At 55.8% G+C, this 25367-nt stretch overlaps 1 protein-coding gene across 1 annotated transcript in view; it reads right to left on the bottom strand.

Annotated features, from left to right (window-relative positions):
* XXYLT1 (xyloside xylosyltransferase 1) overlaps positions 1-23094 on the bottom strand; it is a 34796-nt gene extending 11702 nt beyond the window's left edge. The window contains exons 1-6 of the mRNA XM_010568438.1: positions 23002-23094; positions 21280-21399; positions 19937-19982; positions 19358-19395; positions 18766-18913; positions 3356-3488 (exon numbers count right to left, since the gene is read on the bottom strand). Of these exons, the coding sequence (XP_010566740.1) occupies positions 3356-3488; positions 18766-18913; positions 19358-19395; positions 19937-19982; positions 21280-21399; positions 23002-23094 (578 nt within the window). The remainder of the gene's footprint in view (positions 1-3355; positions 3489-18765; positions 18914-19357; positions 19396-19936; positions 19983-21279; positions 21400-23001) is intronic.
* Between the last annotated feature and the right edge of the window lie 2273 nt (positions 23095-25367).

Genomic DNA, 25367 nt, shown 5'->3' with positions numbered 1-25367 from the left:
CCCATCCACAGAGGTGTTGGCCATACCCCATGTCGCACATCGGATCCAAAAGCAGCAGAAAGGACAACACGCCTGACCCACGGACAGAGTGCCGCTTCCCCCACTGCGGCTGGAGAGAAGCAAACCTGATGCCAACAGCTTCGGACCTCGGACTGACTCCTGCACTTCACGTGGGCTCCTGCAGCCTCCCCCTCCGCACCCAGGACCCCCTGCCAGACACTGCCCTGTGGGGCACGGCGGGGAGGTGGATCTGCAGCGTGCTCCACGTACAGCTTCAGCAGGAGATACCGCTCTCCACAGGCCACCGAGCGGCGGTCCCAAAGGACGGGCCAGCCCCAGGCTGCGTAACAGTTAAACCCCAGCGTTTGCCTTGCAGGAGGGCCAGGAGATCCTGTTGCTCAGAGAAATGTGTTTGTCCAAGACAAACAGTGGCCGGGCATTGTTTCAGCATGAGTCAAATGAGTGGAAACGCTCCCGTGCCATCCTGTTTTGCTGTCTGGAGGTTTCCCCCTACCTTCAGGATGTGCAGGCAGGCTCCGGGACATTTCCTATTTGCTGTTCCCTTACTCCTCCGTTTCCCGCAAGCATTTGCGCCCAGCACTGCTCAGTGCACCAGCGCAGCAGCCTGAGCCTTGTGCAGCCCCAGCCTGTGCCGGGAAAGTGCAGCCCACAGCCGGACAGCCAACAGGCAGCTGGCAGGAACAGCACGACCTCCCAGAAAAGGGTGCATCGTCTACAAAATACACTGGTCTGCACCCATTTATCTCCTCTGACGGGCCAAGCAGGTAAGAAGGATCCAACGCAGCCAAGTGGATTGATCCCAATCCATCTTCCCCATTGCTACAGAGAGGGGAAGATGGCATCCAGACTTTGCCAGCCACTGGCTTACCCTGCCCCAGGGGTGCCAGTCCACAGCTCCGTGACCAAGCTTAGGAAAGCTCTGCTGACTCCCCCCAAGCCCTCTGACGTTTTGCCCAATGCTGGGGCAAAGTTGGTGCCGCAGAGAGCTGCGTGAAGTGGGGAGGAGAGCACAAGTGGCAATGGAGAGACCCCACCATCGCCCCATAACCCTCCTTCACCCCCACAACCACTTTCCCAACTGATGCTTCAAGCCTGCGCATGTGGCAAATCACACGGCTGGAGCTGGCACCTCTTATTTCACACCTACAACGTGTTTTTATCTTGCTAAAAGTATAAAAATAGCAAAGATTATTTTTTTTACAAAGACGCTCATGCTTTGTCAGCTCATGTTTTTGTCTGGAAACCCTTTTAGCAGCGAGGTGCGAGCCCTGCGGGGCAGAGGGCTCGGTGGGAGAGCAGGCTGGCGTTTGCACAGCTCGCCCCGCGCCGGGTGATCTGGCGACAAGAAGGATCAGGAACTTGTTTTCACATGAAGATCAAAACAGCACAAGAAGAAAAGCACAACATAGCCCAAAGTGACCCAGAACGTCAAAACTGCAACAACAGAAAGTTCAGCCCAAAAATGCAGCCTGTGAGGGCTGTTATTGCTTGGCTTGTTTGTCCCCACCGCGGGCGGCAGGAGGGGGGAGAGCACGGCTTCAGCTCGGGTCAGATATTCAGTGCTCAGCCCCGCGGTCCCGTGCCTTGTCCCCTGCCGTGCTGGAGATCTCTCCCTCCAGCAGGGCACCCCAAAGCTTAACGCAGTCCCCTCCAGGCACACCTGGTCCCACAAACCACATCCAGGCACTGGAACACCATCCCTGCTCCCTAGCTATGCATGGAAATAATGCAAAGCCAATCCCTGCAGGGACAGAAATACAAAGCGATTCCACCATGGACTAATTGTAAGCAAACAAACACTTAATTTATCCTGTTAGAGGCTGCACCGCTAACGAATGGGACCTGCCCTGCTGGGCAGCGCTGACTGAGGCTGCCAGTCCGACGCAGCCGCACTCAGCTGTTGCTGCTCCCTCCATCCTGCTGTAAGTTCTAATGATTGGATATGATTAACTGGGGCTGGATTTACCACTCTGGGCACCAAAATCCTGCCAGGACACCCAAAGCAGATACAGGAGCCCTCCATACTCTCAGCGTGGTGCCACTCTATGGAGGCGAGACCTCAGCATCTGCGTTCCTCTGGTCCCAGCTCTCCCTGCCAAGAGCACAAGTCAGGAGGGGAGGTGACGCTTCTGCCACAGGCACAGAGATGTCTTTTTCCAGCCTGGGAACAGTGGCGACTTCTGCAGCTTGAGCAACCAGAAATGCTCTCATGAGCATGCTCTCAGCCGGCTTGGGCTTCTAGGAAACGACCGGTGGTGATTAATGACCATCAATACCCTGCTGGTGAACTTCCCTCTGTCTCCACCCTCATCCCATCTGGATGCACATGCAGCAGGAACGGCTGCTCCAGATCTCTGCAGCTCAGCCTTTGCCCAAGAGTGCTGCTGGACATGTCTTAAGAGGTTCAGTTATTGATCTCACTACTAAGGCTTCCAGTAGGGAAGGAAAAGACATACGGAGCTCTTAAGCTTTTTTTATCTTTCTCCAAGAACATTTCCATTAGGATTAGCAAATCCAGCCAAGCCATTTCAGACACTCAAACTCTGCTCAGCTGAGAAGCCATTAAGGCATCCTGAGCTGATGATCTGATTCACCCTGGATTAAAACAAAACCTGAGGTTCATCCTTGGAACAATGCACGCTAAACTAAACCAATTTCTTTAAGCACCAGCCTGGAAATCTATGTGTCTCTGAAGCGCACCGGTAGCCCATGAGTGGGAAGAGCTGGGCCACCCCTCGGTGCGCAGCTCCCACCGCTAGCTGCCACCACAGTCGGCACTGGCTGGTGGACCGAGGGTCTGATGAGCAAGTGACCATGGGGCTATCCTCATGCTTGCAAGCCCAGGTCACCAACAGAGTTGCCCACTCAGTCTTCCCTGGGGGAATATTTCTTCAGCAGAAGGTGCACTGACACTCCAGGGACACAGAACGTCACTGTTGCCCAGACTCAACCCCTGCCCTCTGCAACATTCACAGCCAAAACCCCTGAGCCCCGACATACAAACTGATGCTCCAGAATGCAATCACAGCACGTCAGCAGGCATGGCTGGGCAAACACACCTCTAGCAGATGTGCTATAATCCATGTACGGATTTTGGCACTGATGACCAGGAACTTGGCTCTGGAAGCCTTGTGATGGTGTGTGAGAACAGGGAAACCACTGCAACACTTTTTTCATACCGATGTACAAGTTTCAGATTAAGTCCCCCTGCAGGGATTAAAGCAGGGAGACTGCTTCCCCCTAGATTTTCTTCCAAAGACCAACCTGAGTTGAAGAGAAGACATGCCAGCTGCCCACTGCCCACCCCCTGTTCCCCATGGGGAGGTGGCTGTACCTGTACACTGGCTGCATTTCCCTGGCAATCCCGATGACTGCTCCCTCTGGGAAGTTGTCAAACTCATCAAACAGGTCTCGGATGTTGGTCTTGTACTTCAGGTCCAAGTCTACCTGGATGATCTGTGTTATTTCTGAAAGCACAAAGAGGAAAAGTCAGCTATATAAGACAAAATTGTAACCAGCGATTACTAATGGCAACTTGACGAATTACACCCAACACAGATTTGGTGCAATCAACCCCGTGGGCAAGACTCGTCCAATTCAGGGCAAACACAGTCCAACTGCAACCTCTACATAAAGCTACCAACCTTCAATGACCGTGACAGCATTTACCCCTGCGCATTTTAGGCATGATATACTTCAGAAACCATTTCTGGTGACTTCCTGCTTCTATCCAGTCCCTCCTTCCTTCCAGAAGACCAGTTTGCCGTACAACTGACAAAAGCAAGAGGTAGCTTCAACCCAGCCTCTCCCTTTCTTGAAGTGCTTCTGCAGGAGCAGCCACACAAACCCCCATGCTTACCTTCTGCTACCTACTTCTGGGAAAAGCTACCAACTCCATGAGCGTTTCCCAGCATTTCCCCCACAGCATCCCTGGTTTGAAGCATCACAGCAATTCCCATGACGGACAACATCAATAATTCAGTCAGCCGCGTGACACCCGCAGCAACACCTGCACAAGCTCATTAGCTGCCATTGGCCTGACTCGGGCTTCTCCGAGGGCAGAGATTACAGCCCCCTGCCTGCACGAAACTGCTGACAGGCTGCGGCAGCCTGCAAAACTTTATTATTGCTGGTGGTACTCTGTCAGGGACAAGGAGGGTCGTGCAGACATGGAAGCATCTTCCACTTGCAGTGGGAAAGTTGAGAGCAGCTGGAGGACATCGTTATCAAGGCCAGGCCTGAGCTCGTTAACAGGGTCAGGCCCTTGCCTGCATTTGTCACAGCCTCCTCTGCAGCACACAAGATCGACTGATGGAGATGTTGCTTGGGAGGGGGTGCAGGAGACATGCCTTGTCACGACTGCTTGTCCCAGGTGGATCTGGGGATGTTGTACGGATTGCAGCAGGCCAAGTGGAATGCAGCGAACGCAAATGCTATGAGAGATCGGACCATTGGATGGGTTCCTCCAGCCCCAGGCAAAGCCATGTTCATCTTCTGGCCAGCCAAGCTCAGCTCTACTTGGGGACTGCGAGGGGAGCGGAGCCGTTCCCCATGGCGTTATGTAACGCCAACGCTATTTATATGTGTTATAAAAGCCAAGAGCAAATTGGCCGGGTTGCTTAGCCCTCGGCACTAATTGGATTAAAGAGACTGTGTCAACCTGTTTTGGCCCCCATTCATGATGCACAGGTGCCGTTGCAGCTTTCTGCAGGCTAGATGTGCGTGTCACCACTGCTTTCACAGCAATCAGCAAACAAAATCCTCCTCCTTCCTCCTGCCCAGTCCTTGCAGGCAGGAGGACGACCCCAGCCTGCCCTCACCCTCTGCTGCCTGCACCCTCCACGGCTACGGGCAGGGTTTCCCATTAGGCTGGCGTTTCTGCAGCGCTGCCCAGGCTCCAGCCTTCACACCACTGTGGTTCCTCACCCCCTCGTCCCGCCGTGCTCGGGACAGGCTGCTGGCTACCCCAGGTCTGCTGAGAGCAGGAGGCAATCGCTGTTTTCAGCCCCTAAAGCCACCGTTGGGACTAGAGACCCAGAGATGCTGAGTGCAGCCAGGCATGGGCAGCTATCCTCCGGCACAGGAATGCAGCTTTGACATTTCAAATGTGTTCGTCACTTGTGTTTCAAGCAGATGCTGGGCTGTACAGCAGCTCTGAATTTTTTGCAGATCTTGCACTAATCCAGGGCTCTCGGCAATTGGTTGTATCTACCACGCTGTCCTCATTTAAGAAGGAAAAAGCCCCGTGAGGTTAAGCAAGAAATAGACTGCTTACTCTGCAAAGCATCCAAGCAGAAATATCAATCAAGGAGAAATAGTATCGAAGCTACAACCCAGGCTGTATCTCAATTTATTTTTTTAACATCCATCACTCTCTATATGCTAAAGGGGAAGGCCACACTCCCTCCAACCAGCAGCACAGCAATCCCCAGGCCTACCTAGTATTTACCACCACCATAATCCTCTGTTTGCAAAGATTTAAAACCCAGGCATAGTAATTCACTACAGGCTAAAGCAGGTCTTGACCTGAAAGCAATTTCCCTCAGCCTTCCTAACTGCCTTAGAAATCGCTAGCACAACTCAAGCAGATGAATAGGCAGAGCAGAGGATTTCTGCAATGGGGAATGAGACATGTATCCGAAATACCCTAAACCTCCCCAGTGGTCCATACCACAGCGGTGCAAAACCCCAAATCCTTAACGTTACTGCACTTGAGAACATCCAGACTGGTCACAAAACTTCAAGGGGAGGAGACCCAGATGTCCAGGGCAAGGAGACCCCGGACCTACAGCACAAGCTCAGCCCAAGTGAAACCGGGGCGTAGCCTGAGCCCTCCAAGGCACTGCTGAGGACAGGGAGAGGGTTCTCAGGAGGATCCCAGCACAGCTTACCCTGGTGCACAGCAGCCTTCTGATGCCTCATCAGTTTTCAATTAAATCAACCGCGAGGCACGTCATCCGATTGTTCTCTAAAATTACAGATGAGCACTAACTGCAATTAATCACAGCAGAGAATGAAAGCTGAGCTTGGGGGAAGTCCCAGCCCTGCCTGCCCCAGCACCAGCACCCCGCACTGGTTCCACACTGTGATGGCAGAGCCCCCCAGGAAAAACTCACTAACAATTCAGTCCCAGAGAGCGCAAAGTACTTTTCCTTTTTTTTCTTTTTTTAAAGCAAGTGTGAACTGCAACACCGAGACAAAAATGAACATGGGTGATGTCGAGCACCACTTTGCCAGATGCAGCTTGCACGGATAGATTAATGGCCAAGATGGTTTCTCTGCCTGTGACTGGCAAGGGGCCAGTTGCTAATATTTATGATGTATCATGCTCTTTCACCGTTTTACCAAGTGCTTTGTCCTGGCTGCCATGTGGGGGTGGAGGAATCACATGCTCTCTTAGGCACAAACTGCTTGGAGGGGTCCAGCTGGAAATGTGGGAACAGGCTGAGAGTGTTTTGCTCAGCAAGCGAGTTTTCTAACTTTGCCATACTGTACATTACCCTCTGCTTTGTTCAACTCCAGCTCTTCCAGCCACAGTTTGTAAAGGGGAGTTATGCCACTCAAGGCGGAGATGATCTCCATTAGCGGTGACAGCTTTACAGCACAGGCTGGCCCCATTTAAAGCTCGTAATGTTTTATTGCAGCCTCATACCAGCAGCCAGTAGGGCTGCTCTCCAGGCTTGGCTCAAACCCTCCCTCCAGCCACGTCCAGAGGAGAAAGACCAGCTTCAAGGATGCGCGATCCCGCAGCAGGGTCTGCGGTGCTGCAAACCAGGAGAGAAAGCCACTACCAGTGCCTAAGCTGCCTTGCACCGGGGCTCAGCTGCCGAAGAGAGGGAGAATCAAGGTTATCCCAGAGCAGGACTCCAGAGAGATGCCGGTGCAGACCCCTCTCGTGCAGGCGCTCCCTCCTTCCCCCCCAAGAGCCTCAGCCCAACAAGGGGGCACAGGCAGGCAGAGGTCACTTCCCGGTGCCCTGCTGCCCAGCATCCTCTGCCAGGACCCAGCAGAGCTATGCCGGCATGCGGGCAGGCACCCCAGGTGTGTGCCGAGGGGCCCGGCGCGTTGTCTGGATGCTCTGAGCAGAGCCCAGGAGCCCCTCTGGCAGGGTGCAGTCTGGTGGCCCTTCCCAGGAGGCAGCAACCCCACAGCCTGCCCCATGGCACAGTGGGGACAGAGCGGGACGGGAGCAGGCGGGCGTGCAGCGAGCTAGACCACCCCACCAACACGTAGCGTGACTCTTAGGAGCAAATTACTCTTCTCAGAAGAGTCACGCGGCAGCGGCAGCGGCAGCAGGGGGGGTCACGGGGAGGAGGCGTGCTGCTTTGGCCAACCCAGCCAGAGCTCTGGGGAGGCTGTGCAGCGAGCAACCCTGCAGCGGCTATTACCTCTCCAGCCCTTCTTGACCCACAGCCATTGTTTGGAGCAGCCTACGGATGGGCAGCCTTGAGCCTGTAGGCAAGGACTACTTTCCCCTAGCCTGCAAGAGATTTAAATAGCGGATTTAAAACTACAGGAAAGTGGATGGATGACAGATGGAGGGTCAGGAGAAGAGGAGATGCAAAGGCAGGAGCCTGCACGGAGCCTGGGGGAAGCTGCCAAGCACGTAAGCCTGTGGACACAACTCCCTTGGCTGCTCTGGGAATGCCAGCTGCTGGCTACAAACCTGATGGGAGCCTTTTCCTGCTCCAGTGCCTTTGCCACCAGTGAGTCGCTGCCTCCCCAGTGCTGCAGGCAGCCAGGGCAGAGGCAGGCAGCAGCAGCAGCGTGCATTCCCTGTGGCACAGACGGTGCTAACACCCTCCATGCACAGTCGGGGCATCCCCAGGTCACCTAGTGATGGCCAAAACTAGTCTCTGGTGCATGACATGCGATTTGAGAGGCTCCTACATGAGCTACAAAACCCCTGGGCACCAGACACCCCAGGGTAGTTCACCAACTGTGCACTGGGCTCTAACAGACAAGGCTGAAGAGCAAGTTCCTGCAGCCCCGCAGCCTGGCCTCTGCAGGCAGCACAGGCTGTTCTGCAGGCAAACTCATTTACACTCATCCCAACAACTTTCTCTGTACGAGGGTTGCTACCGTGACAAAGCCCAGACGGCGGGCACGGGGCTCAGGCGTAGGCGCTGGCCTCGTCTCCAAACCCTCTTCCATACAAACCACACCAGATCTGGGGCAGAGGCACACCACCACCAGCAGCCACCGGTCTGTAGAGAGGGGAAAAGAGTGAAAATAATAACAACTCATGTCCAGGAACAAACAGCGAAATGGAGAGCTGCCATCACAATGCAAAGGGCAGAAGCTGTCCAGCAAATGGCATGGTCTTAATTGCTGTCAACTGAGCAGCGGTTTAACAGCTTTAGAGTAGAAGAAGCAAGAATTGAAACCTCCTGGAGGTGGTGTAGCTCTCCAGCCCGCTGGCAGGCTCATGTTGGCACAAGCTCAGCTCCCTCCTCAGAGTACAAAATCCTGCCTGCAGCTGGTCTGGCAGGGGAGATGCTGCAGGCAACGGTGGGATGGCAGGAGGGGACTGGCCCCTGCCCTGCAAGGCTGCACTGCGCCCAAATCTCACACACACTCCTGAGGCAGATGCCCGTCACCAATGCTGGTGGTGATTTGGCTCTGCTCCCGCCATCCTCTGCACCAGGGCTTCCACGTGTCTCAACAAACATGTTTTTAAGGACCTAAGCACCCTGGTGCACCATGCCGACGAGGAGAGACTCCTCCGACACGTATCGGATGGGAGCACCCCGACCTCCCTGCACCTCCTCCGCATCACAGCAGCGACTTTTGGGGCCGGAGGCTGGCGCCTTGCGCCCATGCGGGGCAGAAGAGGTGGGATCAAGAAGGAGACCACCGGGATCGCCGACCGTGCTGTGCGACCCAGGCACGCCGCTTCGCCTTTCCCCGCGGAGCCAGCAGCAGCGAGTCCTGCAACACAAGGAGGCAAGAGCCCCCCCTGTCCTTTTGGAGACAGCGCGGGGAGCAGTGGCCTCGCAAGGGCAGGCCGATGGGCAGGGACAGACAGCTGGTGGATGCAGAGCAGCTCAGAGACCCTTCTGCAGGGACAGCAGTGGTGCAGCCAGCATGGGTGACACCGCGCAGCGAAGGGTCGGGAGTGTCCCCTGCTGGCTGCAGCCCTGGGCGTTGTGGGGCTGCTGTCGGGGTCTTGGGGACGGCCAGGGGGTGGCTGTGCACTTTGCCACTTGATTTGAACCATCAGAAGGAAGAGGGCCAGGCAGCCCAGGCTCTCCGAGTTGGGGTCAGCAGGGCTGGAGGGCTCAGGTCTGTTGGTCTGCAAAAGCTGGGCACACCTGGAGAGCTTCCCCTCCACCTCTCTCCATCGCTTTGAGTTTGGCTCTGACTACTGATGCCCAATGGTTTTTTTTAGCCGGAAGGTTTTTTAGCTGTCCTCATCACGACAGGGTGAGATCCCAAGGAAATCAGGAGCTGCGAAGGACCAGCAGTGACCTTCAGATCACTGCTCTGGGCAATAAACCTCCAGGAGCAGGGCAGCAGCAGCCCTTGCTCCAGTGGGCAGCACGCCTGCCGGCAGCAACGTGCGGGTCTGCAAAGTCACCCGTGCTGGCTGCGAAACCAGGATCCTCCACCCTCGCTGGCTCACAGGAACCCACGGCCAAGAAAAACACTACTCCCACGGCCAGCACCAAGACCGGGTGTGGGCGCAGGGTGGGCAACAGGTTCCGGAGGGTCCCTGTGCAACCCCGAGGGTGCTGCCCAGCAGCAGCAGCAGCCGGCCATCCCCGAAAGCCTCTGCTGCAGCAAGGAGCAGAGCACGAGTGCAGCTGCAGTGCTGGGCGGCAATGCCAGCGCCACAACAAGCCCAGCGTGGATATGCACGGTTTATTTACACAAACGCGCTGGGTCCTCCATCCTGCCCTTCATTAGAGGCTGCCTGTGTTTGGCTCGCGCCCCCCCACTGCCGGCTGCCCCCAGCCGCTCTCCCTCCTGCTGTCAGCAGGGCTGTGAGCAGCTTCCTCTCCAGCTGCGCGCTCCCCCTGCCAGGCCTTATTTTCTCCGCTGATAAAGTCTCCCCCTCTGCTTCCAGGATTAATCACCACTGCCCGCACAGCTGACCCCGACAGCACCGAGAGCCTCACCCAGAGGAAGGCACCCGAGGCAGGGGCACGCACGCATGCGTGCAAGCACAACATGCTCCGCAGAGCTTGCTGCCAGCGTGCTGGTGAATGGGGGGGCTGCGGTCACCTTCCCAGAACCTGGTGGTGCTCTGGAGCCCACCTTCCCAAGAGAAGACGATCCTACAAAGCCCTGCACTGGCAGGGCTTACCAAGGTGCAGCTTACCTTCCAGCTGCCCGCTTAAACACAGGTCCTCGCCTCTGCCATGCGGCCAAGGGTCCTCTCTGCTCCTTGGGGCAGCCTAGCAGCCCCCCTCCCCATCAAACAGCCTGCCCTCCCTCCAAACAGGGTGCCAGGGGAGGGCAGGAGGCAAGGGGGGACGTGCCCAAGTGCCCCGGCTGCTAACCAGGTTTCTGCGGTACCGATTAGGCATCCGGCAGAGCAGAGCAGCAACTGCTGCACAGCAATTCCAGCCTATCAGCTAATTAAAAATTAGGCTACCTGCCAGAGACAGATGACAGATCATCACTGCCACCCATGCAGGGCAGGCACCTGGGTGGGCTCAGGGGTCTGGTGCAGCAGCAATGGCCCCGGGTACTGATGGCAGCATCGCTCTGCTCGCCTTGCTCCACACCGCACAGCCATCTCCAGAGGGATGGGGAAGACTCAGCAGGAGATGGATGCGTTTTGTTCCAGGAAATTAATTTTTCCTGTGCATCCAAGTGTCTCCTTGTAATCCATCAAGGTCTGAGGGACTAATATTTAACAGTGCTCAACACCTCGGCTCTTAACCTGACTCCAAGGCAGAGACATTGCTGAGCACGCGACAGCTTTCAGAACAGAGCTGGAAGTGCTGCTTGCTATGTATTTAATATACGGTGCCGCTGGGGGAGGAGTGTGAAGACACTTTTTGGAGCTGGAGGAAGAGCAGCAGGAAACCTTTTAATCAGACAAAATACGGTTTAATTCCAGGTTGCCGTAAATTACAAAGCACTACGGATAGAAAGCTGTGAAGTAATGAGCGGACGAGATGGAAAGGGAAACCAAAAAGAGATACAGGAAAATAAATGCATTAAGGTAGATGAGCTCACGTCCCGATTAACTGCACATGGTGGGGGAAGGGGCTGCAGGGCTGCAGGCAGATTTTGTCCTTGTTTCTTCCTGCTAAGCTCTAATGAGCTACGGCAGAGCGGGGAGCAAGGCCGTGGGGGAAAGCAGCCCCGGCATCAACGCCGAGTGACCCCAGCAGCTTCCACTCTTTGGGGACGGGGCGCGGGGCTGGCTGGGGAGGGAGGAGGGCAGCACCCACCCGCAGCGCTGGGCGCAGGGACCCTGCTGCTCCATGGGGAGGGGGGGAACAGCCGCACGCGCCTGCCCCGGCCTGACAGATCTAGGACATCCAAAAATAATCGATGGTGGCACCGCAGCAAGGGGCGGCCAGCGGAAATGATGAGAAGCGACACCACCCCCGGGGGCTGCGGGTCGTGCCAGTCCCCATCGGCAGCGGTGCCGCAGGGAAGGGGCCTCCGCCGTGCCAAAGCGCCCGGGGGGCTGCCGGGCACCTGCGGAGCAGCAGCCGCGTCCCCCTCGTCTCAGCAGCCCTTCCCGACGGCATCTCCGCAGCAGGGCTGGGGCCGAGGGGCTCTCCTGCCAGGAGAGGCACGTCCTGCAGGCAGCCGGACAGGGTCAGCGTCTCGTTTTGGCAGGTCAAGACCCCCTACCAGGCCACCGCCTCTGGCATTTACCTGGGGTGGGCTTATTTAAAGGTCCTGCTGCTGCTGGCTCCCAAAAAGCACCACGAAAACAGCTCCCACGGCACAACAGGCTCGCCCCAGCAAGGAACAATGGCTGGCACCGCTCTCCCTATTGCTCGCAAATCCATCACTCCAGCCTCTTCTCTCCTCATCGCAGGATCTGACATGAGTGCGTGCAGCCCAGAGACAGGCTGGGGAAGGAATCTGGCTGTTTTTCACATGGCTGCGGCAGCGTGAAGCAGGGAGGGAGGTTATGAGAGCACACCAGAAACTATTAACACTCCCTCCGTCCCTGTAAAGATGGAAACATTTTTGCCAGAAAATAAACCCTTCGGCTACTGCAGCACCCCGTGGGAACTGCGGCTTGGGAGCACGTGGCTCTGGGGCCATCACCCACGACTTCAGCACAGACCCCAGTTTTCTGTGCCTCTTTACAACATCTCCACTTCGATAACACACCATCAGACCTGGAGCATCTGGGACACAGGCACTCTCCTCCGAGCACCCTCCCAACCTGCTGCGTCTCTGTGTAGCCCCAATGTGGTGGGGCTCAGCAACGATGGCAACGCTTAGCCAGCAGGAAAGGATCAGGAGCGACGTGCTCTCAAAATGCTCATTTATTACAGTGCAAGTCACTGAGTTTTGTGGGTAGCTGCACCGTGCACCAGGAATTGCTCTGCAGCTGACAGGAGGAAGAAGAGGAGGTGATGCTTCCTCATCTCCCTTAGCCGGGCTCCACCTTACAGACCTCTAATGCACATTTCTTTGTTCATTGTGTGACGCAGGATTAGTGCACTGCAACTCACTGCACACAGGTGCTGTTGAGGGGAAACATCGTGTCCAGTCACCTGGCACCCCGCAGGCAAACAGATCCCGACTCGGGCAATCCCGCATTATGGATCTGAACGTTGCAGCTGCAATGGCAAACCCTCACGCATGCACACCTACAAAGGCAACAGACAACGTTTTCAGGACGCTGCCTGCCTGCTTTCACAGAAGCGCACTAGCAGAAGACAGTTACTTGTCAAGGCGTTGTTCCAGCAACAGACTATTTTCCTGATACCTCTCTGCTTAACCCACTCCCCCCGTCTCCCAGGCTCTCCACCTCCACAGCCAGCGGCAGGAGTGCTCCGGGTGCCTGGCCTCGGCGCAGGCAAGATGCCCTGAGAAGGCAGAGCGCGGCTCAGCGCTCGCTCCAACACGTCTCCTCCCTGGCCTTTGCCCTCCTCCAGCTCTGCTCAGTGGGAAAGGAGTAAGCCGATGCTCACAGAGGCCGCTGTCTCAGGGCCGGGGCTCCCAGAGCAGGCAAAGGCTGCTATCAGTTTCATGGGAGACCACGCCGGAGCCAGCAGCTGGAGCCTGCTGCAAGCAGCACCAAACCCCAAGCCGCCTGGGGCTTGGTCATTAAGAGGCAGCTTGGACAAACATCATTATAATCTGGTCTATGCTTAACAATCAGTACAGCCGTTGATAATGAGCTGGACGAATTGCCCCATTCAGAGTCGGAGGCCGGGGATATCACTGGACCTCCCATGTGATCAGACGTTGAAGTCTGGATACCCGCTATGAAGCCGATGGCACAGCTCCTGGCTGGCAGCCACTTCCCCGGACACGGTGCTGCTTATTCACCTGCTGCTCATCCCCCCACCACACACAGCCACGTCTCCTGCACAGCTTGCAGCTCGGGGAGATCCTGAAGTTTGGTGTCTATCAGGCAGCAGCTTGCGATGATTCCCTCTTCCCTGAGGCAGCCCAGCATCTACAACGTCCTGCAGCAAGGAGCTCCACAGATCACCGCACTCTCTGTTATAAACCCACTTCTCACCAACTTCGATGCCTCCCAGTTCTTGTACAAACATCTGCCTTGCACAGCTCGTGGCTTCATGGACCACACCGTATCCCCCTCGGCCGGCCCTCTCCCAGACTGGAGAGTCCCAGTCAGCCAGGTTTGTCCCTTACCGCTCTTCTCTGAACCTCTGCCAGTTTTCTTCCAACAGACCATGTCGATATGCCATAAATTTCAGCAATACATAATGATCATTCTTGCTTTGTTCTCCTTCCTCATAACTCCTCATCTTTGTTTAGTCACACAGAAACTTACCCACTTCTCCCACTGCTGCTTAGTTCCCTTACCTGTCTTTGATGAATAATCTTATCAAATACATCTGCAGACCAAGCTCCTGAGTTTTCAGTCAGCAAGTCCCCAGGTGTGTCTTCATGCTAGAGTACTGCCCAGCTCCTACTTCTCTTATCCATCGCCTCTCATAAGCACTGCAACCAGTGGTCTTAATAATTTGGTCGTATCTCACCCTACCAATTTCAACAGTGATAATTATGCCAAGTATTTCCTCACCAAGTATACTCTCCCAAATATTTTCCAACACATCCACTTTCTTACCCCAATTCCTAACACCAGAATAAACCAGGTGGGGAATTGGCTCTCTTCCCCTTCTCGGTCCCATGCTTTCAAAGTATTTAAAACAGGCAGGGGGTGAGCTGAACAGCATTTGCCTCTCTCCCCACCTGTTAGCTAGACACCTTCTGATGGCTCTCGCTGTCTGCTCTTGGAGCCTTCTGCAGGCACATTGGTCATCTCTGGGATGCAGGAGGCATCAAAGCAGAAGAGAGGCTGGGCACGAGGAGGAACCAACCATCCTGCTCAGCTGCTTTCCTGGAGATGTCCAAGCCTAATTTTATACATACGCTTCTAAGAGATCCCATTAGTGGAACTAAACACTGCAGTCACATGCCACCCTGCTCCGCGCTCTTCCCTCCACCGCCCATGTGAAGACACAGAGCCATGTTAGCATGAGCAGGGGGCCCATCCTCGCCGGCACTCCCTCTCCAGGCAGACATCCCAGCTGTGGCTCTGATCAGCTGCATCCCACCAGCATCAGGGGAGCAGAGCCGTGTTCCTCTCCCTGCCCACCCAGAGCCATACCAGGATCAACGAGTTGGTGCTTCGCCAGCGCCTGAAAGATGCAGCATGCTGCACAAGGGCTAACCTCATGCACGGCAGAGCCCACGGGCCCTTTGCACCCTGCGCTCATCTCGCACCCTTCATCAGGGCTTCTACCTTTAGGCTGGGCCGGTCAGTGAGACAGAAACCCCGAGGGCTCCCCCACACGCTGCCAGGCAGGGAGGAGGAGACCATGTTCAGAGATGACGCTACTCCCCAGGAAGACTGCCAGCTCTTCTTACAGGCCAGGAAACCCTGCTGCCTCCAATTTGTCAAATACCATCTTCAGTCAAGTTCTGCTAAATACCCTCACTCCACGTGAGGCACGGTACCTCCAGCCAGGTTTCAGAGACTCCCCTGAGCTAACGGACTCCACTCCTCTGTCCAAGCTGGCAGAGATAAGCTACAAAGCTGCTTCTCTGTCCTGTCCCATTTTCCCTCTGCTCTTCTCCCACAGGGTCATCCTGCTGCAGCATGGTCAGCAAAACCAATGGAGTCAAACACCAAACAGCAGTTTCCAAAGCTCTGCTCAAGCTGCTGGATGCTGACGTCTCTCCCTCACCCCACCAGCTGCTGAGGACACCCAGTTGCTAAACTAATTCTCCCTGAAAACTACCTGACTTGGGCCAAGGATGGGGGCCAAGAATTTCCTGGGGAGCCCACAGCTTCCCCAGGCTGCCTCTCTGCCACCCCAACTCCTCCTCCCCTCGCCCGCAGCACCAGGACTCTGTCCCGTGATCTTGCCTGCCAGGGAGACCTGCCCAGACATTACTGCTTCATGTGTCCATAAGGAGAGTGATAAAAAGCTTGCTGCGTCCTCTTAAGTTACTCAACTAAAATGACAAGTGATTAGAGGGATCGAAGCCAGTTGGGAAATGAGAGGCCACCACCTCTGGATGGGCATGCTGAGAAGGAAAGTAGAAAGGTCCGAGTCCTTGTCCTCCTCCCTCCTCCTAGCACTGCTCTGCAAGTCCCAAGACCATTTCATGCTGGCACTGTCCTCATCCTGGCAGCTCCTCCTAAGCCTGAACCCTGCTTGTCCTCTCTCTTTGTAACCTTCCCATCACTTCTCCCTTGCAGAACCATTGCAATGCATCAAGCCCTCCTCGAGCTCTTTGGGCCTGGCCACACCGCATTAAAATGGGATTTATGAGCCTCAAGCACAGACAAGAGTTATGCAGTCTGCACTTCTGCATGCTGCATACCAAGTCCCCAGCTGGTTTAAATCAGATTAACTCCACTGATGTAAGACATTTAAGGCAAGAGAGTTCCATGATTTACACCAGCTAAGAAGCTGTTATATTATAGTTTGGCAGCTGCAGGTTTTAGATCTCAAGTTTTTTGGGCAAGGATCCCAAGCAACAGTGAAAGACAGAGCAGCCGAGTGGCAAAACCCATTTATTCTCAGCGCAATATGCACGCAGCCAGCACGTGTTCCACAAAAGTCTTTTTTTTAAAAAAACCAACAACCCTGATGTTCAGTTTTCAGTGCCATTGCTCTGCAAAGTCAGTGCCCCATCACAGCCCTGAGGCTCCAAACAAATCACTAAGTCATGATACTACGGAAATGCCTCCCTTCAAAAAATGATAAATTTGGGAAACTAAAGCCAGGCAACTTTAATGCAAAGGTTGCTAGCTATTGAAGATAACCTATAGACTGATTAATACAAACGCAATCAAACACACAAGAGAGTTTAATATTCAGATCAGGGCCTTCATTTCTGCCGGAGGATGCTTAAGCTTCCAATCAAACCTGGCTTCCACAAAAAAGGTGCTAACGCTACGGAGCCAGATGTGCCTGCAGAGGTGCACAAAAAGATGCAGCACTCAGGGCAGGTGAAATGGCACAGAAATCCACCAGGAAAAATGCTAACACTGCCTGAAAAGGAAGGTTTAGTCCTTTCTCCTCCAACTTAGCAAAGCAGCTTCTTCATACCAGTAGCGGCTGGTTTGTCAGAGCCAGGAGAGCGGCAGGAGCCCAGTGCCATTCCCATGCCACCCAGAAGCCTGCAAGCGGGCAGCAGACCTGCAGCCTTCCCTGCTGCCTCCTGTCCAGTGCCGGCTGTGCAGGGAAACGGGAGGGACCGGGGAGCCCCGCCAGCCCCATAAATCACCAGGCGCCCAGCGCAGTAAATCTGACCTCCCTTGCAAGGGAAATATAAATCAGCTTTACTAGCAGCTTCTGAAACAAAAACTAAGCTCATGAAACTGTAAAAATGCCTCTTTAAACATCCTGTGCCCCGAACAGACCACTGAAAGCCCCGTCAGGCTGAGGGAGAGCAAACAAGCTTTCCAAGAGACAAGACAACTCGTGGGTTGACAAACCGAGAAAAGGCATTTCAGACTGAGCAGCTTCTTGCTGGCAGGCGGCACGACATGGATATCTTTAGCACATGGTAAAGACAGGGTAGGGAATCGGGAGGAATGAATTAGCCAGCATTAATACCGTCGTTTGTATTCAGCGTACTTCAAAGCACTCGCAATGCAGACATCACCAGACACGCAAAAAAATTGCCCAAGTCTAACAGAGACCAAAGTACAGCACATTCGCTGGAGCCCCCAGAGTAATGATTGGCAGGGGTTGGACGGGACCCTCGGGGCCACCTCACCCCACAGCCCCCGGGGGGATGAAGCAGGCCACCTTCCCGCCTGCTCTTCCCTAACGCCTGCCTGCGCAAATTAAACACTACTGCCCTGCTCTTTAATGAGCTAGCATGGGACGGCTGTGCCAGGACGACAAGGGCAAGCCCAGAGGAAGCCTCACGAACCAGTGCAGAGGCAGGAGTTACTGGGCAGAGCCAAACTGGGACAGGGCTCAGCAGGGGCGCAGGGGAGTCGTAGCCGCCCACGTCCCAGCAAGAAAGAGCAAGACTGCGCCTGAGATCCGTGGCAGGAAGTCTGCACGGAATATTATGGCTGGGCAGAGGCTCCAGATGCCGAGAAAGCTGCTGGTGCCGGCGGTGCTAGCCATGGGAACAGCTATTTCAGCAACACACGCCTCTGGGGACGGGCCACCACCGTGTGCCATCCACAAACAGCTTTGAGGCTGGTCACCTCCTCCTGGGGCAGCTGTATGGCCAGGCAGGACCCCGGTGCTCTCTGCCACCACTGCCAGGGCACAGGGAGGGCACGTGGCCAGCCCGGGAAGGGACGATGCCATCACCGGTGCGTCGGGCCAGCCAGGCAGCTGGCAGGGACTGCCCACGGAAAGGACAGGCGGGGCTGGGGGAGCTCCAGGGAAGGGGTTTGGAGCCCAGGGATGCAACATTCCTCCTCACGCAACCGGTCCAAGGCTAGAGAGCATGCGGGTCCCAGGAGAAGCACCCGCGTGCAGCCGGGGAAGGAAAACATGGCATCAACTGAACCAAGCCCCTTCTGCCAGCTGCCTTGTTTTCCTGCAGATTTATTGTTGTTCCTGCACTCAATAACAGCAGAGCAAAGGCACAATAAGGAAACTTAAGTGATCAGTGGCTGCTAATCAGCAAAGCTTTCCAAGAGCTCACCGAAGCCAAGAGGAAAGGCTCGACAACCGCTCTCTGCTGCTGCTTGTTCAGCGCGCAGCCGCACCACAAGCGTGCGGCACCTCTTTCTGCTGACATCTCAAGGGGAAGGGGGGCTGTAAACACACACAGAGCAAGCACGCTTGCTCCTGTCTCACCTATCCTACCATCTCAGGGCACAAGGGCAGGGCCAGCTGCTGCGCGGCATGGATAACCTCCTGCCGCTCACGCCAGTGGAGACTTGGATGTGGGCGGTCTTGGACCGAAGGGTCCTTCACTCTGCAGGAAGGAGCAGAACCCCAGGAGCCCACCCCAAGAGTTTATTAACTTTCCTGGCATTTCAAATAGTACTGGATAACATCTCCGTGCAGAAGAAAAAAGAAAGCCCGTGTTGCCAGAGGCTGCTGCTGCGGCAGCTGAGCAGAGGCTTACCTTTGGGCATGATGCGATGCATTGCAACTGACAAGAAGAAGATCGAGTCGCTGTAGTAGGTCCCTGATCCAGCGCTGAAGTGTTTCTGCATGGCTTCAACGATTGGAAACAGCTTTTCTGTCAGCTCATTCACATCATGGACTATTACCTGGGAGAGACACCAGAAACACCACTCAGCTGCTGCCTCTGGGGACTGGCCCAGCGCTGGCAGCCTTTGCTCAGCCTGCACCGACATGGGGCGATGGGGGGAAGGTTGTTAAAGCCCAAATACTGGTGGTGGCACTGCAGCTGCAAAAAGGGGCCCAACTGCCCCGGCCCCTGCACGTCCCCCTGCCACGAGAGCCAGCTAAGCGCGGCAGGGAAAGGAGGGAAGGATTTTTACAGCCATTTCATAACCGTGAGATGGGCAGACTCGAATCCACTCACACAATCAAGCATGCTGTATGTTTAGTGGGTTTTTTTCTGGTCTGTTCCCACTGCCTAATGCAACCGCATATCTGGTCGCCCATATGGAGTCCATCAGAAGAGGTGACGGTTCGCTCCAGGCTCTGGCATCCTGCCGTTTTGAGGCAAGCCAGACCACGTCACTTACCCTGAGGACCAAAACTTGCTCCCTGCTCCAGAGGCAGGCTGCGACAGGGCCAGGGACGCAGCCCGGATTTCCTGAACCTTAGCCCGGCATGGAGGCAAGCTCTGCAGCACGTCCTGCCGGGGCTGGAGGGGGAAAGGGAGGATGGGCCACTGCATGCCAATGAAAATCCAAACATCAGGAGTTACAGCAGAGCCGAGCAACTTCTCTAGATGGATCACAGCCCGCTTGTGCTGGAGCTTTGCTCGTGCTCAGCCAGCAATGCTCTGCGCGTCTCAGCCCTGCTGGAGCCCACGCACCAGCACTGGCCCTGGCACACCTGTGCAGGTCATGGCTATGGGACAGTGTGCTGGTTTTGGCTGGGATAGAGTTAATTTTCTTCACAGTAGCTAGTGTGGGGCTATGATTCGGATTTGTGCTGATAACACCGTTGATAACAGAGGGATGCTTTCATTATTGCTGAGCAGTGCTCACACAGAGCCAAGGCCTTTTCTGCTTCTCCCCCCACCCCACCAGCGAGCAGGCTGGGGGGGCACAAGGAGTTGGGAGGGGACACAGCCGGGACAGCGGACCCTGACTGACCCAAGGCGTAGTCCAGACCGTATGGCGTCATGTTCAGCATATAAAGCTGGGGGAAGAAGGAGGAAGGGGGGGACATCTGGAGTTACAGCATTTGTCTTCCCAAGTCACCGTTACGGGTGACGGAGCCCTGCTTTCCTGGAGATGGCTGAACACCTGCCTGCCCATGGGAAGTGGGGAATGAATTCCTTGGTTTGCTTTGCTTGTGTGTGCACGGCTTGTGCTTTACCTATGAAACTGTCTTTATCTCAACCCATGAGTTTTCTCACTTTTACTCTTTCAATTCTCCCCCCATCCTATCGGGGGAGTGAGCGAGCGGCTGTGTGGGTCTCAGTTGCCAGCTGGGGTTAAACCGTGACAGCCAGAAACAGGAGCAACTGCAAATGTACCTTGTCAGCTACTGAAATTTTACAAGCTTATAATTAATTTTGGTCAAAGTCCGATGAACAGGAACTTTCATGCAGCCTGATGCTCATTATACACACAGAAGAATGCAGGTCACTGAATCACGCAAGATAACCAGAGGGATTTTCAGGGCAATTAAGAGAGACGAGGGACACGACCCTGGTGCGGATAAGGGGGAGTGCAAGAACTCGAGTGTGGAGACTCGAGGTCGCGCTGCCTTCTTCAGGCCAGGGAAAGCAGGAAGAACCCCACAGGAACTGAAGGCCAGCAAGGACACAACTTTGCAGCAGTACTTGAATTTTGGAAAGGGGAGCCTATATCCCTTGTTTGAGGGATACCGAGACACTTCCCCAAGCTGGCCCTGCCTTCAGCAGGGAACTCAACCCCACAGTCTCTGTAGGTCCATTCCAAACTAAACTAATCAAGGGTTCTGCAGTTTCTCTCCTTTTCCCTACTAAAACTTCATCTGCTTAACAGCAAGGAGCCCTGCACTACACACTTAAACATGCAGGACAGATCATTTGTTCGTTTGTTTGTTTAAGAAAAAACAACCCTAAACCAAGTCAAGTGCTTCAAAGGGAAAAGCAGTTCTGGAGCCCGAGCTGGTGCAATGACCGTCCTCTCCATGGGATGCACAAGGGCCTGCTTTGACACCCAGCAAGGCTGGCACAGAGATGGAGGCAGTGAGCAGTCTGGAGCTTCTTCCTCCCACACCTTCTTGCAGAAAACGCTACCGAGATCAAAGTGCTCTCGCATCAGAGCAGAGCTTGCCGGAGGCGGGGAGCCGCTCGTGGGACCTGCAGTACACTGAACGAGGCAAGGTGACGGGCCCCTCCTGACCGCCGGCACAACGGGCGAGCCCACAGCGGGGTACCGCTGGAGGACAGCCACAGCAAAGTCCCCGCGACTCCCCTCCTGGGGAGACCACCCCAAACACCCACCCTCAGCCACTGGCCCTTGCTGTCAGACGGGTGCCGTCCGAGAGCCCTGGTGCGGGCTCCGCGGCCATGTCCCTCGGCAGGGCGGCCGGCGTCCCGGCTGCTGGGCTCAGGGCCAAGCGCCTGCAGGAGGACGGCAGGAAAAACACAGAACAACATGTACCAGGAACGTGCATGAGGAGAGCTCATCAGCAGCCACACCTGGCTTTGGATAGCACAGCATATTCCCCAAGACACCGCAGGGGAGGAAACGCCGTTACCGGTAACGTTACGGCAGCGCCTCGCTCCAGCCCTGCCTAGCCGTGCGGCCGGCTTCGCCGTCGCGGTTAGCACCGGCAGCGCTGCAGGAACAGGCAGGAGAGCAGCACGGCTGCGGGGAGCAGATCGGCAGCACCAAGCGCTGCTGCCGGCAGCGATCCCAGGTGACAAAACAGAGCAAAACACCACTACTCTCCAGGTGCAAAGGCACCACCACCACTGGGATGCGCGACGCTCTGCTCCCAGCCCAGCGCGGTAGGGGCAGCTTCGGGGTCTGGCTGGACTGGAGAAGCACGAAGGAGAAATACAGCACCTGTAACCACCCTTCTCTGCATCCGGCAAAGGCAGCCTGAGGTCTGCACAGCACATGGGAAACAGCTGAGCAGGGGGAAAAATAAGTCAAACCAATTCCAGTCACCTTTGAAATGAGCAGAGTGCCAAGCACCAGTGGACAAAAATCATGGGAAAAATACTCCTGAAACTCCAGACGCAGCATCATCCGCCTTCCCTCCCCGGGGCCAAAGAAAACAGGAAAAATTGTGTCTTTTGCCCACCCTTTGATTAGGCACTTCTGCAAAGCAAACCCCTGAGCAGCTGAACCTTCCTTCCGCAGCCACAGGCCGGCCAGTCTCTCCAGGACCGCAAGGGCTTCTCCTCTCCCCACTGCTGACTTTAGCACAGCTTGTTGATCCGCTGCTAATTTTGTGCTTCGTTATTTATTTGTGTAGCAGCTTTCAGTAAATCCCTGTAGCTAAATCCGACCACATTTGCTGAGAACATTAAGAAAAGTAAGTTCTAGGGGTTTCCTGTGCAAGCAGTTTTATAAGCACGTGTCCCGCGCTGAGAAAAGACCCTTTCAACTGATTCACTAGGAAAAAACAACCCACGTTTCGTTTGTCTTTAACTCTCCCTCCTTCTCATGCCAGGTATCTTTGCAGCTCTCTTGTAAGCGCTGGGTCACGGCAGCTCAGTTAAATTCAGCCCAGCACGTCTTCGCACAGCACCAGACCCGCAGAGGAGTCAGCGTTTGGCAGCATCCTCCGCGGGGCTGATCTAAACAAGCAACCAGGAAGAGCAACGAGCAGAACGCGCAGTTAATTTTATTCTCAGAGGGGAACGGAATAAATAAGCGATATGAATCAGCACCAGGAGTCAGAGCGTGCAGCCCAGAGTTGCAGGAAACGAGGCGAGCCGGGTCTCTTTGTAAGCACAGTATCGTCTGCTGAGACATGCCCAGGCTCGCTCCGGAGCACTTCCCGCTCACCACGAAGCGGGAGAGGCTGCAGGGATCACCCTGCAACCCACGGGGCAGGACACGCTCCCTGCGACTGCGAGGATAAAAGCCCTGGTAAAAGCCCAGCAGAACCTCCGGGAGCCGAGGCTCGGAGGACGAGGCGTGGGCAGGAAGGCCGGGTCCTGGCTGGGTGCCGGCGTGCGGCGAGTCCTTCCTCCGTCCCCGCCGCTCACGGGTGCTTCCCGGCCAACTTCCTCCGTCCCCGCCGCTCTCCACCCCACGCCAAAAAGCCACGCAGGCACCACAGCGCAGAGCACCAGCTCCATCTGCCGCTCGCCCTCGGCACGCTGCGCTCCCAGCTCCACAGCTGGGGCACATCTGTAAAGGCACCGTGGGAGCGGTGATGCCACGTCACGACTGCCCCCACGCCTGGGGCAGCCCGGGTCCGCTCTGCCCTGCGCGGCAGGGAGGGTCCTGTGCCTGAGCTGCTCCCACGCACCCCACCGCGGTGCATCCCAAAGCCCCTCTGCTCTCACCCTCCGCACGCTGCCCTGCCTGGCAGGCCGCAGCCGGCTGCTTCAGCCTCCAGGAGATCTTGAAAGTTTCTGAACTTGCTTAGGGAGAGACGAGAGCTGGCCCATGACCTTCCCCAAGGGTTAGGATCTAGGTCTGATTCCTGGGCTTCACTCTAACAGAGGACCCAACCGATCCCAGCTCTGCTGGGAGGGGAGGGCAAGGACAGCTCCAAAAGCAGAGCCTGAATCACATCCTCACAAAGAAAAAGTAAAGTTCAAGGTTTTTATCAATCCTGCCTCAGCAGCTCACGCTGCCCTCTGAGCACTTCATCAAGCCTCATCTCTGGGCCTGCTCCAGGAAAACAGCAGAAGAACCAGGAGAGCGTTCTGGGGACACCAAGAGAACCAGGAAAGGAGAGGTCTCAGGATGAAGAGGGGTTACTGCTGGGGCTACCTGAGTATCAGGATCAACTGCCTTCAACATTTTAGCAGCACCAAAAGTCCAAGTTAGGGTGATGTTTCTTGCTGATAAAGAGGAGGAATAGGGTAGGCTACAGCAAGAATAAAGAGGTGCTGTCACCTGCTGGCGTACCAGAAACCGGTGCAGTATTAGGGGCGAGGCTGTACACTTGAGGAGCAGGCAACAGCCTCTGCTCTGTACTAGGAACTCTACCTAAAAACAGGAAAGTGGATAGATCTGAAGTCTACTGCCAACCACAGGCCAGCTAATGAAACCAGGATACGTCAGGCTCTGCCAGGAGAGAGGAAAGAAGCTGCCCCACTGAGTAGATCCCAGGCGAGATCTCACCTGAGCCCACCAGACCACGCTGCTTGCTTACACCCAAAAGATCAGTTCTGGCACAGACCTACTCACCAAGCCATGAGCCAGGCTTTACTACGAGTCCACAGGCACCTACAGAGAGAGGCCCATCCTGCAACAGACACATCGCCGCACGCCCCCACCTCACGCAACATTCAACTCACAAGCCTGCATCCCCCTGGAGAAGCAATGCCGGCAAGGCCACCCGCAGAAGAATTTGGTTTCTGAGAAGAGCAGATGGCAATAAGGCAGCCGCACGCAGAGAGGGGTGTGTGCAAGGGATCTGCATGCCGTGGTGGCCCGGGGGTCCTCCCACTCCAGGGGACATGGTACCACAAACCGGAGCTGGGCTGACGCTCTGCACATTTGCCCTGCGCCGTCATGGGGCACGGCTGGTCCACCCCGCTGCAGCAGGGAGGAATGCTCCTGAAGGTAGCTGTGCAGACCCCCTCCAGAGAGCTGAGCACTGCCGGCAGGGTGCAGGTTACCCCCCACTGACGGATACGTGACCTGACTGAGCGCCAGCACTAGTAAAGCGCTGTTTAAGGAGAAGGAGAGGTGGGATTATTTACCAGCAAATGATCTGTATAAACAATGTTGAGGTTACGTCTCAGCAGAGTTCAGCTAATATTAAACACCTGAAAGATGAGAAATGGAAAGTTACAGCAGAAGCAGAGGACGCTTCCAGGCAATGCTCTGCAGCAGCGCCTCAGGACAGGAGAGTCAAGTTACCCGGAGCCTCTGAACTTGATGCTCCTTCAGTTTTCAGACACTGTGTTTAATGTGAAGGAAAGCCTGACTGTGCATGGACTGCACGGACTACGTTTTTGGGAGGCGGAACCGTTTCTCTGGCAGGTAGCCGGGTGAACGTTTGCACGTGGAAGCACTCTGCCCTTTGCAGGCTTTCCGTTCCCCTTTTCAAGAGCCGCGAGCAGCAGGGCGACAGCCTTTTCTGATCACGGTCCCGCGGGACCACTTGGGAAGTGGGGGCACGCCTGGCCCCTGCGCTGAGAGGCTTAACCGGGGCTAACAGCAGGGTCTCTAGAAGAGGAGCAGCACTGCTCAGAGCAACCGCTCTTCTCCCGCAGAAGTGGCTTGCCAGAGGTCTCCCCAGGCCACGCAGCCACCCAGCCCCGGGCGAGGGAATCGCCGAGCCGCACCGGGACACCTCCCGGCAGGCAGCAGCAGCAGCAGGGAGCGCAGGGTCGCGGCTCGCACAGAACGAGCCCTCCAGCAGACCGGAGAGGCCGGGGAGCGGCGCAGC

Source organism: Haliaeetus leucocephalus, unplaced genomic scaffold, assembly GCF_000737465.1.
Source record: "Haliaeetus leucocephalus isolate CR32 unplaced genomic scaffold, Haliaeetus_leucocephalus-4.0 Scaffold240, whole genome shotgun sequence".
In the NCBI taxonomy this organism is placed as follows: Eukaryota; Metazoa; Chordata; class Aves; order Accipitriformes; family Accipitridae; genus Haliaeetus; species Haliaeetus leucocephalus.
This window is presented reverse-complemented; position numbering and strand designations above follow the sequence as displayed.